Genomic DNA, 12,428 nt, shown 5'->3' with positions numbered 1-12,428 from the left:
ATAATTGGATGTGTGCAAGTTGTATTTATTTAATCTTAGTAGATACCTCCTTCTAATTGTAATCAATTTCTAGACCAGTTTCTTGTAGAATTCGTATCTTGAAAGATATAACAAGTTTAATTACTTGGTAGAATTCCGATTGGATTATTTGGGTACGACTATATTGATCTTGAATATTGATTTTAAGATCGTCCAAGTACTCTTCTTAACAATCAGGTTCACAGGCTCCTTGTCTATATACACACTGATTTAGAAGAGGTAGAGATATAAACTCTATATACATATGGTCAAGGATTATTCAGTTGGTCTACTTGCAATTGTATTAAAGTTTTGTCTATACATGTTTCCAAACTAAAAAGTTGATGGTATACTTGGTACCCCTGCGTTTTCATAAATGATAGGGGAATATTTATTGTTGTACAAGGGTGTATTTTTTAGGTGTCAAAATTGGGGTATATAATTAATGTACCCTTACCTTAACTAGGTTAAGCTTATCTATCCAGATTACACAATTCTTGTTGGTGACTTGGTCTTCTAATCATCTTCTGTGCATGTGCAGAATAACACTGTCACTTGATCTTCCCTTTAAGTACAGTTACCTTGGTGTTTCTATCCCTACAGGCTACAATATTCCAAACAAGGATATAAACAAACCAAGCCCACATCATTATTCTAAACCTTTTTGAAGCCTTTTATCTTAGGTTTTCCATCCAATGTTACACAAAGATATGAACAAACCAAGCCCACATCATTCTTCTATTCCTTTTTCAATCTCCCATTATCCAAAACTTGTTTTTCTCTCGCTTCGAAAGCATATGTTTCAAACAAATTATTCACGTCCGGGAATCATAGGTATTTGACCAGATACATGTCCAAATGAATTATTCTCATGCCTGTCAGAGTTACGTGGTGAAATAACATTTTCATGGAACTCATAATTTATTTTTTACTTAATTTTGGAAGTTTTTCCATCACCTGTTTAGAAATGGACGCATGGGCATCAAAACTGTTCGACAGTTTCTCATTACACTAATTATGCTTTCATTGCCATGTCTTATACAAGACTCCGTGTGGGAGCAAAAAGAATCAAGGATTGCAGCTCAGAAGACAACAAAGCTAAAAGAGGAGCTGAAATAGCTTTGAGCTGGGCGAAGGAGTTGCAGAGAGCTAATATAGATTTCCAAGCTGAAGATAAAACAACTATGAGGAGATAGGAGAGGAGTATAAAGTTGAAGTCCAAGGAAGATTCAACCTGAGATACCATCAAATAAATGATGGAAATTTTGAAGCAGTTTCTTTTGTCCTGGGAAAGCTTATCAAAATCACTAAAGATCAGAACACTATGGCGATCAACTTAGCTAGCTCACATTCTTGCACTAGTCATTCAGACAATTTTAATTAGAAAGATCCGAACTTAACAAGATTATTACATTATATTAACCCAAGACTGGTGCATGATGTTGGAAACAGCTATGCAGATTTTGTTGTGTAACGCCCGAGGTTCTAGCTCTCAGGTAAAATGCTCGTTTTCTTATAAATAAAAAAATATACGATATGCAGCTTTAGCCTAGTGTGTATCTTTGTTTACATCTAGGTGTTATTGTTTGCATGGAATTAAAATACTCTTCATAATACTAGATTGGTCAGTTTTTTTCATACTGAGAAAAAACGAAAAAGCTAAAAGTAGAGCAAATTGGTGTATCGGTTTGGCGGACCAATACTCTCCACAGCTAGATTAAGATATTAGGAGCCTACCAGTGATTTAAAAAGGCCAGCCTATCGATCTTGTGGTGGAGGGACGCGGCTACCAATTGGTATACCCCTAGGCAAGTCGGAGAAAAAAGACTAGCAGTCACATAAGTGTTTTCCTTCTAGAATCTAGAATTATGAAAGGTACCGTCTTATCTCTACAGGGAAGGGCGTATTGATACGATATTGGTTGGACGAGAAAAGGAGAGTACACAAATTATTAGGATGATGTACATTGGTCGGCCCCATTCAATTAAACTTCAGACTATTGCCACATAATCACCCCCTTATCCTTTCACTGTACATACCTCCAAACACTCATTAAAAACACACTTGAAGAGTTTTCTTTAAAACCTGTGCATTCTGCTTCCCTTCCCTTGGATTTTCTCTAGATATTTTTCTGGGCACAAATTAAAGCTCATAACTTTATCTGACACGTGTCAGTTAAATAGTGCAAAAATAATTTGTCATCTAGTTCTTGAGCTCTCTTGACACTCCATAAGTATCAAACTAGTTTGCCAAGGCACTTTCAAGAACTTCCTTGTCTGTGAAGCTTAATTGATTACACAAGAGAAGAAAAACATTCATTCTTAGTTATAATTTTTAGAGAGTGTGGTATGGAGTTGATTCCAGGTCTACCAGAAGATATCGGGTTGGAGTGTCTAACCAGGTTAGATCACAGAATACATGGAGTGGCTTCCCAAGTTTGTCAGAGATGGAGAAATCTACTCAAGAGTAGAGAGTTTTATATCCATAGGAAACAAGCAGGGAAAACACACCATCTAGCTTGTTTGATTCAGTCATTACCACCAATTCCAGCGGCCAACTCAGGAGGAGGAGGAGGAGGAGGAGAAGTAAAACAACCAGGTCCAGGTGGTGCACCGTCGTATGGAATCACTATCTATGATTCAGCGAGTGGTGAATGGGAAAGACTTGACCCGGTACCAAAATACCCTGATGGGATTCCATTGTTTTCGCAATTAGTGAGTGTTGAAGGTAAACTTTTACTCATGGGTGGATGGAATCCAACTAGTTGGAATCCGATTACCGATTTATTTATTTACGATTTCACAACCCAGAGATGGAAACAAGGTAAAGAATTGCCGTCGAAACGATCTTTTTTTGCTTCGGCCGTCTTAGATGGGAAAATATTTATAGCCGGTGGACATGATGAGAGCAAAAACGCTTTGAAGACTGCTTGGACATATGATCTGAGAAATGATGAATGGAACGAGTTGGCTCAGCTGAGCGAAGAAAGAGATGAATGTGAAGGAATTGTGATTGGGAATGAGTTCTGGGTTGTTAGCGGATATGGTACTGAGCATCAAGGAAGATTTGAAGCAAGTGCTGAATGTTACCAATTGGGTACAGGTGAGTGGAAAGGAGTCGAGGAAGCTTGGACGGTTGGGAAATGTCCGAGAGCTTGTGTTGGTGTTGGGAAGGATGGGAAGAGTTTAGTCAACTTTAGTGAGTTGGACTCGCTTGTCGGAGTTGGAACTTGTGCAGTTGAGTTGGGGAATCGGACAAATCTTGTTACTGGGGTGACATACCTGGGTGCACCACAAGGCTTCTTTTTAGTTGAAGGCCAAAATGGCAAGTTGGTTAAGATTGATGTTCCTGAAGAGTTTTCTGGTTTTGTTCAGTCTGGTTGTTCAATAGAGATTTGAGTTTTTTTTTTTTTTAAAGAATAAATAGTTTATAAACACTGTAATTGGGGACAATTGAGATCCATTATAGCACTTTAATTGTTGAATTACAGCTCAAAAAAATCATTTGTCCTGCTGCTCTGCTAGCCCAGTAAGAGATATTGAAGTTTCTTGTTTTGAAGTTTACATGTGTGCCTAAAAATGTACTGCAAAAAACTGTAGAAATGGTAGCAAAATTGTTGTAGCTTCGAGTTTTGATTAACTGCTGCCGTTGTATGGGTTCTATTCGTATGTTTGTGTACTAATTTTGGGACATGAATCCGAATGACTTGAGAGTTTTTGGTGTATTTTTTTTCCTTTGCCTCGTACATTCATTAAATGCTCACAGCTAAGGTGTCAGAAAGCATACATTGTATCTCCCAGGATGAGTTAGAATGTTAGATAATGTAATAGAGCATCAAGGTTTTCATCTAGCCAGGTATTTCTTTTACTTCTAGCTTATTACAGAAAACTGATAAGCTAGCAGCCCAAATGTTTTCGCAACAGAGACTCATTCTACACTGAGACAACCGTAATGACTTTGTTTTGTCAATTGTCTTGAACCATGATGCTTTACCCTACAAGTGCAGCTTCAACGGTCTTTTGGTCAAGACTGAAGATAGACTCATATCTTGTAGGGCATGAAGTTGGACTGCTCTCATGATCCTCATCATCTCAAGGAGAAAATGAAAAGAAAAGTGTCACAGTGCTGCTAGATCTTTTTAGTTTGGGCAGTGAGATTCCATGCCAAGAAGATAGATCTTTAAAGAGCAGACACTAGCTTCTTAGTTTTATTGGTAGGTCCCCTCTCTAGAGACAGGAAAAAAAAATGTATGGTGCACATATTAAACATTTCAAGAACCCAAAGAAAAAAGTTAAAGTGTTGCCAAAAACAAAATTAGAGCACAGTAGTTAAAGATATTTATTTAATCAGTGGTCTCATTCCATCGCTTAAAAAAGAGAAAACAAACAAAAACAGGAACAAAAGTGTACACCGACAGGGGATCCAACGGTAGAAAAGTCACCCTCTCTGCATTTGGATAGGGTGGAAGTGGGCTCCGTGCATACACTTATATGAACAACCCTCGGTCCTCTTTCTAGAAGCTCTTCCTTTCTAGAAGGTCTCCTACTTTTCTCATGTTCTACCCCACATCTGATTATTCTTTTGATGCTTCTAGAAGAGTCATTCCTAAACCCCTTAGTTGCTCACAGCTAGACATACTAATATAGCATGTTTGCTTTTACATTCCCCTTTATGAAAATGATAGTGACATGTTATCTAGCATATCAAAATGACTGACAGCATTAGATGTCTTCCTCAGGTGCCAAACAGGAAGTACAATGAAGCTGCATTTCAGTAATCCTTCTGGTTTAGTCTAATAGAAGGTTACAACTCTGCATCTTAACAAATGTATACAGTTGGCTTATGGCTGCCTCTGCTTGTCGTATAGGGGGAGCAAGATAGTGCGCCAGGAAAAAAAATGTCCAAGAAAGTGTCCAACTGAAATATAGAAGACACTGGAATATAATATGAAGATGTGCATACACAGTCCATACTAATCATAAATCATATTCCGGTGTGGAACAATAAATAGAAGTGCACTAACATAGATCAGTCCAGAATGTTGAAACATTGGTTATATTTTGTTACTAAAAGAAAAGAAAAAGGCCTAAGACAAGAGGACAATGGAGTATATCAACAATAAGGGCACAAAACTTATAGGGGTTCTAACAAAATTCACCTCAAGGTTAAAATCGCATGTAACATCTTAGCAGGAGCTAGATTTGAGTATACAAACAATCAGCAGAACTAAAAGCTGATAATTATCTTATCACAAAACTTACTTCTTCAGATGTAAAATCTGATGTCTAAGCAAGAGCTGAACAACTGGGCTTTTGGAAATGCTATTGAGTTCTCAATTAAGAAGAAAAAAGAAAAATGATGCTTATCGTGCATTCCCATTTGAAAGTTTCTGGATAATGTAATAACTGAAAGATTATAAAGCAGGTCAATTCATCTTGAGAGTTGCTGGTGGCTATAGGTAATTTTAAGATGAGGGCAAGGGGGAGGTTTTGGTGACAGGTTTCTTCTTCAAATGCTGATTTTTCAAATAACATTCTATTATGGGCTAACATGTTTCAAATCAAAATACAGCTTTATCTTGCATAACCCGAATTAAAAATTTTAAAGCATGGAATGACTTATGAGTAGGAATTTCAAAGAAACCAAACTTTACCAATGAGAATGTATAGTATTGTATACCTTTATTACCATGCAAAGAGCTTGCATGAGCGGAGTTTATCAGTAAGTCTGCTATTGAATGACGGCAGTTTTCTGAATGTATGTTTTCAGCTCCAAGTGTTGCACATTAACAGACAAACAACGCTGACTATCTAGCAGGTCAGCAGCTCCTGAAAGAACGATGCACACAGAAAAGATGGCAAATGACTATCTAGCAGGTCACCAGCTCCTGAAACTCTATATGATGCTTTATTAACAAGAATCAGAGAATGTTTGGAAAGTCAAAAATCTGGCACCAAAAATTCATCATTTGGAGAGTCCTCAATGATGCCATTGCAGTACTCAACACAGAATGGGCAAGTTTGTCATAGGAATTGATCAAGAATGTAGATTTTGTAGTAGTGATGTTGAATCAAGCCTTCTCCTCCATTGCGACGTGGCCAGAGCTGTATTCTTGGGTCTGCAAGTTAACGAAAAATGCCTCTGTCAAGCAAATAATGATGAGCTGGTTACAAGAAAAAAGAGACCACAATGCTTTCAGATTAGGGAGTTGTGCCATGTGGGCCATTTGGAAGGCCAGAAATGACACGATTTTCAACAACAACAACCCTTCTATTCAGAGAATCATTCCTGAGACACATTACTAGTACAGCTACAGCTACAGCATGCCTGACTATGAAGATAGACCGGATATTCAAAACTCGTTTACTACTGCGGCCACAAGAAGAAATGCAGAGTTAGATAGATGTGTTCCTCCGGAGAACCCTTGGATGCAATTGAATACTGAACGACTTTACCTCCAATACGGGTGCTTGTGCTTGGGTGGTAAGAAATTCTGCGGCAAACTTTGACGGTGGTGGCACTTGTATAAATAACTGTAGCTCCCGTTTGGAGGCTGAAACATAAGCTATTACCTTAGCCTATGAATTAGCTGGGAAAATGGAGTGGAAGGACACCATCCTTGAAAACCATGGAGAAAAGGTGATTAAAATATTAAACAATGAGGTAGATTCTTATCTGTGGAGACTGAGTGAGACATATGATACTGCAGATAAAGGATAAAGTGAAGCTCTTCAACAGGGTCTGCTTCAGACTTACCAAGAAAAGCGCAAATGACGTTGTACATTCTCTAGCTAGTTTTGCCTATAAGAACCAGGTCTTTAACTGGTGGCTGAACTCTATCCCTCCTTCTTGTATGTCCCCTCCTTGTGCTAGATAGGGTATTCTGTTTTAGTTTTTGTTTTCCCTTTTCTGTGTTGCAAAATAAACAAAAGAATCAAAGATGATATAGAACTTTCTTCTATAAATAAGAAAAATGATACGGGTTTCAAGCAGTAGTGCTAATGTGTGGATGGATGGGATACCAGCTTATTCATCTTCTTCCTTTCACATGATGAACTACTAATTACCCTCTTTTCATATCACTCTTGGTAACTCGCTGATATTTATAAATTTATTAAATCATTACTTCAAAGTTCTATTCATATTATGTTTTGAAAAAATAAGAATCAATCAACATATTGCAAAGCTGCCCATCAACTAAAGGTGTGACTTGCTTTCCATATTATTATGGGTTGTTCAGAAACTTAAAGTTTTATTCAAAACTAAAACATAATTTGGCTGAATGTGGAAACCTGATGCAAGCATTTAAGCATGTATAAATGAAAATGAAAATGAAGGAAGCAGTTGTACTTCCAGCATACTGGATGACAGTTTCAGATGTATAGCATAGCATCATGCACCTAAACATCTCAGCACATCATTAACATACAATTGGTTCTCCTTAGCTGTATCTGCATCTTCATTTTCATACTGATCAAACGCATCCTTCTTACCGTCAACGAAGAGTCTGTTGACCATTTTGAACATAATCAGTAGTATAATGCTACAGTGCAAAATCTTCGCAGGCAAAAGTTACAAGATTCGGAGCATAACAGATCTGGTCTTATCACGATAATAAGGATGCAACACAACTTCAAGTAATTGAGTTTATCAGCACGAATATTAAGACTGACGTAACAATCTTTCACAGATAATGATTCAATAACTGGATAACTTGAGAAAAACCTATCACTCAATTCATCGTATCAAACTCAATTTCTCAAGCTTTAGAAAAGACGAGGCAAATGGAATTGTTGCAAGAGTACTCGTTTTCAATTCCAAGCTCTTCAATGGTATACAAATTAAACGGACAAGCGGAATACAAGAACAATTTCAATATATAGTTCATCAACATTACATGTTCCAAGAGTACTAATCCATGTAGGAAGGCGATTATCTAAATCGGATATTCGGTAGACAATTAATGTGTATGATGCCGCTAGACATCTTTCAGAATAAACAAGACAAACCTCTGTGTGTCAGCAGTTTAATCATCTTAACTAAAGTCATAACCCAATTCATCTGGGTTTCCATAGTTCAAAGCTGTACTGATTTCAAGAAATTTCTCTGTTGTATCGTTAAAAGAACTTGTTGAGTCACATATATTTCATATGAAAGCACTAGTATGATAAATTTAGCCCCTCATCCTTACCAATAAAAATCAAAACTCTAACCAGCAAAAATGATCCACACAAAACAAGAACAGTCCCAAAAAATACCTCAAAAAACAAATACAGATTTAAAACCTAGGTCATCATAGAGTATTAGAAGATATGTGTATTTACCTTCATTCAATTACTCCTCTTCGAACTTGAATTTCAGTATTTTCCAGAGAGACATTCGTGGCGCCATTTCCTTTTTCTGAGAACGAGGAGAGAGACGTAAAGATGTTGTGTAATGATCTTTTTTGGGCCTGAATCGATTAACAAGATGGAAAATGAGCTTTAAGGTTCTTATGCACCATGTCATATAAATCTAGAACCCTGATTTTGGGCATACCAAAATCTTCCTAGGCATACAAAGCACTGGTCCTAGAACTGTCAAACGGGCAAGCTAGGGTCAACCCGACCCTAGCTTGCCAACCCGTACTAGGGTTAGGGTCAACCCTATCCCTAGTACTATTCACGAACAAGCTCAAAACCCCAACCCTAGCCCTATACGGGTCAATCCTGACGGGGTCGCAGGTTGGCTTGTTAATGTTATCAATTTAAAAATTAAATTTAAAATTTAGGATTGTTTAGGATTATTCATTTAGTAAAGGTCGAACCTAGGTCAATTTGGTGTTTAACTAAAAGCCCCACCACTGAGTTGTAAAGTGGACGTTTTTATTGCCACTTAATCAACGATATAGCCGGTTACGACGCTTTAGTTTTCTTACGCAGAGAACCCTAACATCAACTAAGCATTTTACTTTTTTTTATCATTTTATAAGTTTAAATTAATGTGAGTAAGACTAACTCATTGTTTAAATTATGCTAGTCCTTTTATCAATTTAGGACATCCCGAATAAATATGTGATTGATGAATCTAAGTTGTAATTTAATTTATTGATTGATTATTTAAAATCTAAAAATTGTTATATTTGTTTGGGTAGATCCAAAATTAGCTTTATTTATTGATTTAAAATTAACTAATTCTAATATATGTTTGCAAATCATGGATTTTAAAGAGTTGGTGAGATTGAGGGATATATTTATTAATTTTGACGGGTTGACGGGTAACCCGCGGGTTGGCCCTAGCCCGGCTTGTTTTCTAGTAGGGTTGTATATGCCAACCCTAACCCGACCCGTTTAGACAACAAGCCAAGCCGGGCCGGGTTGAAACAAGCCGGGTTAGGATCAACCCGCAAGCCGGGTTATAAATTGACAACTCTAACTGGTCCTAACTTGGGTGACCTTATAAGGGGTACCCTATGGGGTGGTTCAATTATCTATATGTCCTTAAATCCTTTAAATTACTAATCTATCCCTAACCCTAATACAAAAACCTATAATCAATAAACCTAAAATTAGTTTCATAACCCCTTCTTCTTCCTCCTCCACAACAGCCGAACCCTTCTTCTTCTTCCTTTTTTTTTCATCGTATCATCGCGAAAATTTAATCGTCGATTCGTGAAAATTTAGTCGACGATTAAACTCATCTATATAATGGGTCGTCGTAAGCCAGTATCTCGTTCAAATCGATCGATTGAACAACCTATTGACGAAGAAGAAGATTTAGAGAGTGAAGAACAAACTCAAAATCAACCACAAAATCAACCGGAAGAAGAGATTGAAGAAGAACCAACTCCGGAAATGAGAATAAGAAGGTGAATTCTACAAACCCATCTCGTATTTGATGTTTTAGATTGGTTTGGTCGATTTAATTCGTCAAAATCATGTTTCTGCGGCGGTGACAGTGTATAGTTCGGCGGAAAACAAATCTTAGATGTGCGCCGAGCTGTTCTTGAAACTGAACCCTGAAAGTGCATATGAACGGCTCGGCGTAAATCTGAAATCCGTTTTGAGCCGAACTTAATGACACAGAGACTTATATTTAGGATCGACTTATTCGATGGTGTTAGTTTTGTGCCGAATATGTTTTGTGAATTTCAGAAATTTTGCATGTGCGTAGGATCGGCTTGTATGGTAGTATTAGTTTTGTGCCGAATAAATGTTGTTTGAATTTCATAATTTTTTCATGTGCTTAGGATCGGCTTGTATGGTTGTATTAGTTTTGCGCCGATTAATGTTGTTTGAAATTCATGAATTCTTCATGTGTAGGATCGGCTTATTTATAGTATTAGGGTTGCGCCGATTCATGTGTAGGATCAGCTTAAATGTTTCAATTCATAAGTCTAGATTCGGCTTATTCGATAGTATTAGGGTTGCACCGAATATCATTGTTAAAATTTCATAAATTTTACAAGTGTATAGGATCGGCTTATTTATATGATATCATGTTGCGCCGAATACATGTTTGAGTTCATAATCATAGGTTCGGCTTATTCGACAGTATTGGTTGTGAGCCGAATATATAGGATCGGCTTATAATTGTTTTGTGGTATGGGCCGATCCACTCTCTGTGTAAGCTAATAAAAATTTCAAGACATGATTCGGCTCATATGTGTTATTTCGGGTAAGCGAGCCTTCTTATTTGTTGACAAGTTTTTGGCTTTTCAAATCTATATTTCATATAGTTTGTATCCCTTTGTTTTTCAAAGCATACTTCTAACTTTCATACTTGTGTCAGGCCTAATGCAGCTAATAAGAGGAAGAAGATGGAGGTAACACCTTCTACTTCTAAAACTCCCGATCCTCGAGGAGGAGGTAAGAAAAGATTGGGAGCGGGAGGTAGGGGAGACATTTTAGAAGAAGAAGCTGAACAAGGAAGAGTTGGAAGACAAGAAGAAGTTGATGATAATCAAGAAGAACATGAAGAAGTTCATCAAGAAACACAACCCCAAGGAAAACCCAAGAAAGACAAGAAAGGTAAGAAGGTGGCAGAACCCGAGAAAGAGAAGGACGATGATGATCGACGGATCATTGGTTTACACATTCCTGATGAAGATGACGTAATTACACCTCGATCAGATGGTTTGCCTCATGGTCTTCCGGAAGATGGAGGAAATGTGTTGATTGGTTATGCCGATTCTTGGGCGAAGAAAATTTATGAGACTCTTGATCACAATCGTGCAGTCCGAGTATTGAGACACCAGAGGGCAGCGGAATGGAGTCTTGATGAAGAGGTTCCTAAGGTTATTTCTTACGTATAACGCAGTGCTTTATGGCCTATCATCAATTATGGACATAAGGAATATGATAGTGTGCCGGCCTTTGCATTTACTGATAGATTCTGTCCAGAAACTTACACATTTCAATTACCTTTTGGAGAGATGGCAATCACTCCTGATGAGGCTAGTAAGATTATAGGCCTTAAAGCAAGGGGTACAAGTGTGGATGTTGATTTTTATGACATGAGTTGGGATGAACTCTACGATTTGTAGCGGGAATGCCTTGGTTGGGGTTCACACAAAACTGAGTTGGAGTTTTTTCGATCAGTTAAAGATGTCAATACCGTTTGCATACCAGATGGCAAAAATAAGAAGAATAAGAAGATCAACTTGACTAACTTGAAAAAGGAGTTTGAGAACACAAAGGAAGGAGTAACACAAGGTTTGTTGATAATGGATCCCGTCAAAGTGAAGCAAACCGGAACTGCCTACTTGCTTTACACTCTTGGTAGAGACAACTTTCCCGACACTACCGGAAACAAGGTAAATGCTAATTATCTCCAATCGGTAAAGAATCTCGAAACTTGTAACAAGTTTGCTTGGGGAACGGCTACGCTCGCTTACCTGCTGGACCAACTTGCCACCGCGTCTAGGTTGACAAGTACAAACATCGGAGGGAACTTCACTTTGCTCCAGGTAACTTTTGGGAGTTCAGAGTATGGTTCGGATTATAACCATAAAATCTTTTAATCCAAACTTTTTACTTACTTGGTTCGGCTTATAATACTTGCCGAACAGTTCTCTGAGTTTGCAAACTTTATTCTTACTTTGATGTTTCCAACTAAATTTTTTTTCTATCAATTCAATTCCTTTGATTTTTTAATGTGGTTCTTTGGATGTAGGTGTGGATATATGACCATTTCCCAATTTTGAACTTGGCCAAAGTATTTGAGAAAGATGTCGATTATGTTGATACAAATCCAACTGCAGCACGGTACGCGTACGAGGACTCCAAGAAAAGGAACAAAAAGAAGTTGGTGGCAAGTTTGAGAGAGACATTAGACCGTCTTGGTGTTGATGATGTCACTTTTCGACCATATGAGAAGGAAGATGAAGAAGATGAAGTTGTTGAAGATGAGGATATGCCGGTAGGTATGTA

General features: G+C 37.7%; 1 protein-coding gene and 1 long non-coding RNA gene across 6 annotated transcripts; one reads left to right on the top strand and one right to left on the bottom strand.

Moving 5' to 3' along the window:
* Nucleotides 1-2,138: 2,138 nt before the first annotated feature.
* On the top strand, nucleotides 2,139-3,686 carry LOC113281330 (F-box/kelch-repeat protein At2g44130-like). The gene has a single exon (XM_026530038.1). The coding sequence runs from the start codon at nucleotides 2,367-2,369 to the stop codon at nucleotides 3,414-3,416; it is 1,050 nt and encodes a 349-aa protein (XP_026385823.1). The 5' UTR covers nucleotides 2,139-2,366; the 3' UTR covers nucleotides 3,417-3,686.
* A 651-nt stretch (nucleotides 3,687-4,337) lies between these two features.
* Nucleotides 4,338-8,481, bottom strand: LOC113281329. 5 transcript variants are annotated; one of them, XR_003326030.1, is made up of 6 exons: nucleotides 8,343-8,481; nucleotides 7,448-7,525; nucleotides 6,775-6,927; nucleotides 6,474-6,636; nucleotides 5,698-6,387; nucleotides 4,338-4,952 (listed from the first exon to the last, which is right to left on the bottom strand). It is a non-coding gene; the product is annotated as an uncharacterized LOC113281329 (long non-coding RNA). The 5 variants fall into 5 exon arrangements; XR_003326028.1 differs by having other exon boundaries at nucleotides 4,338-4,935; XR_003326027.1 differs by having other exon boundaries at nucleotides 4,338-6,387; nucleotides 7,419-7,525.
* Between the last annotated feature and the right edge of the window lie 3,947 nt (nucleotides 8,482-12,428).

This window comes from Papaver somniferum, chromosome 5 (genome assembly GCF_003573695.1).
Source record: "Papaver somniferum cultivar HN1 chromosome 5, ASM357369v1, whole genome shotgun sequence".
NCBI lineage: Eukaryota > Viridiplantae > Streptophyta > Magnoliopsida > Ranunculales > Papaveraceae > Papaver > Papaver somniferum.
This window is presented reverse-complemented; position numbering and strand designations above follow the sequence as displayed.

Bases quoted from the DNA above. Each gene is read 5' to 3' on its own strand.
- LOC113281330 (XM_026530038.1), top strand. From the start codon at position 2,367: ATGGAGTTGATTCCAGGTCTACCAGAAGATATCGGGTTGGAGTGTCTA.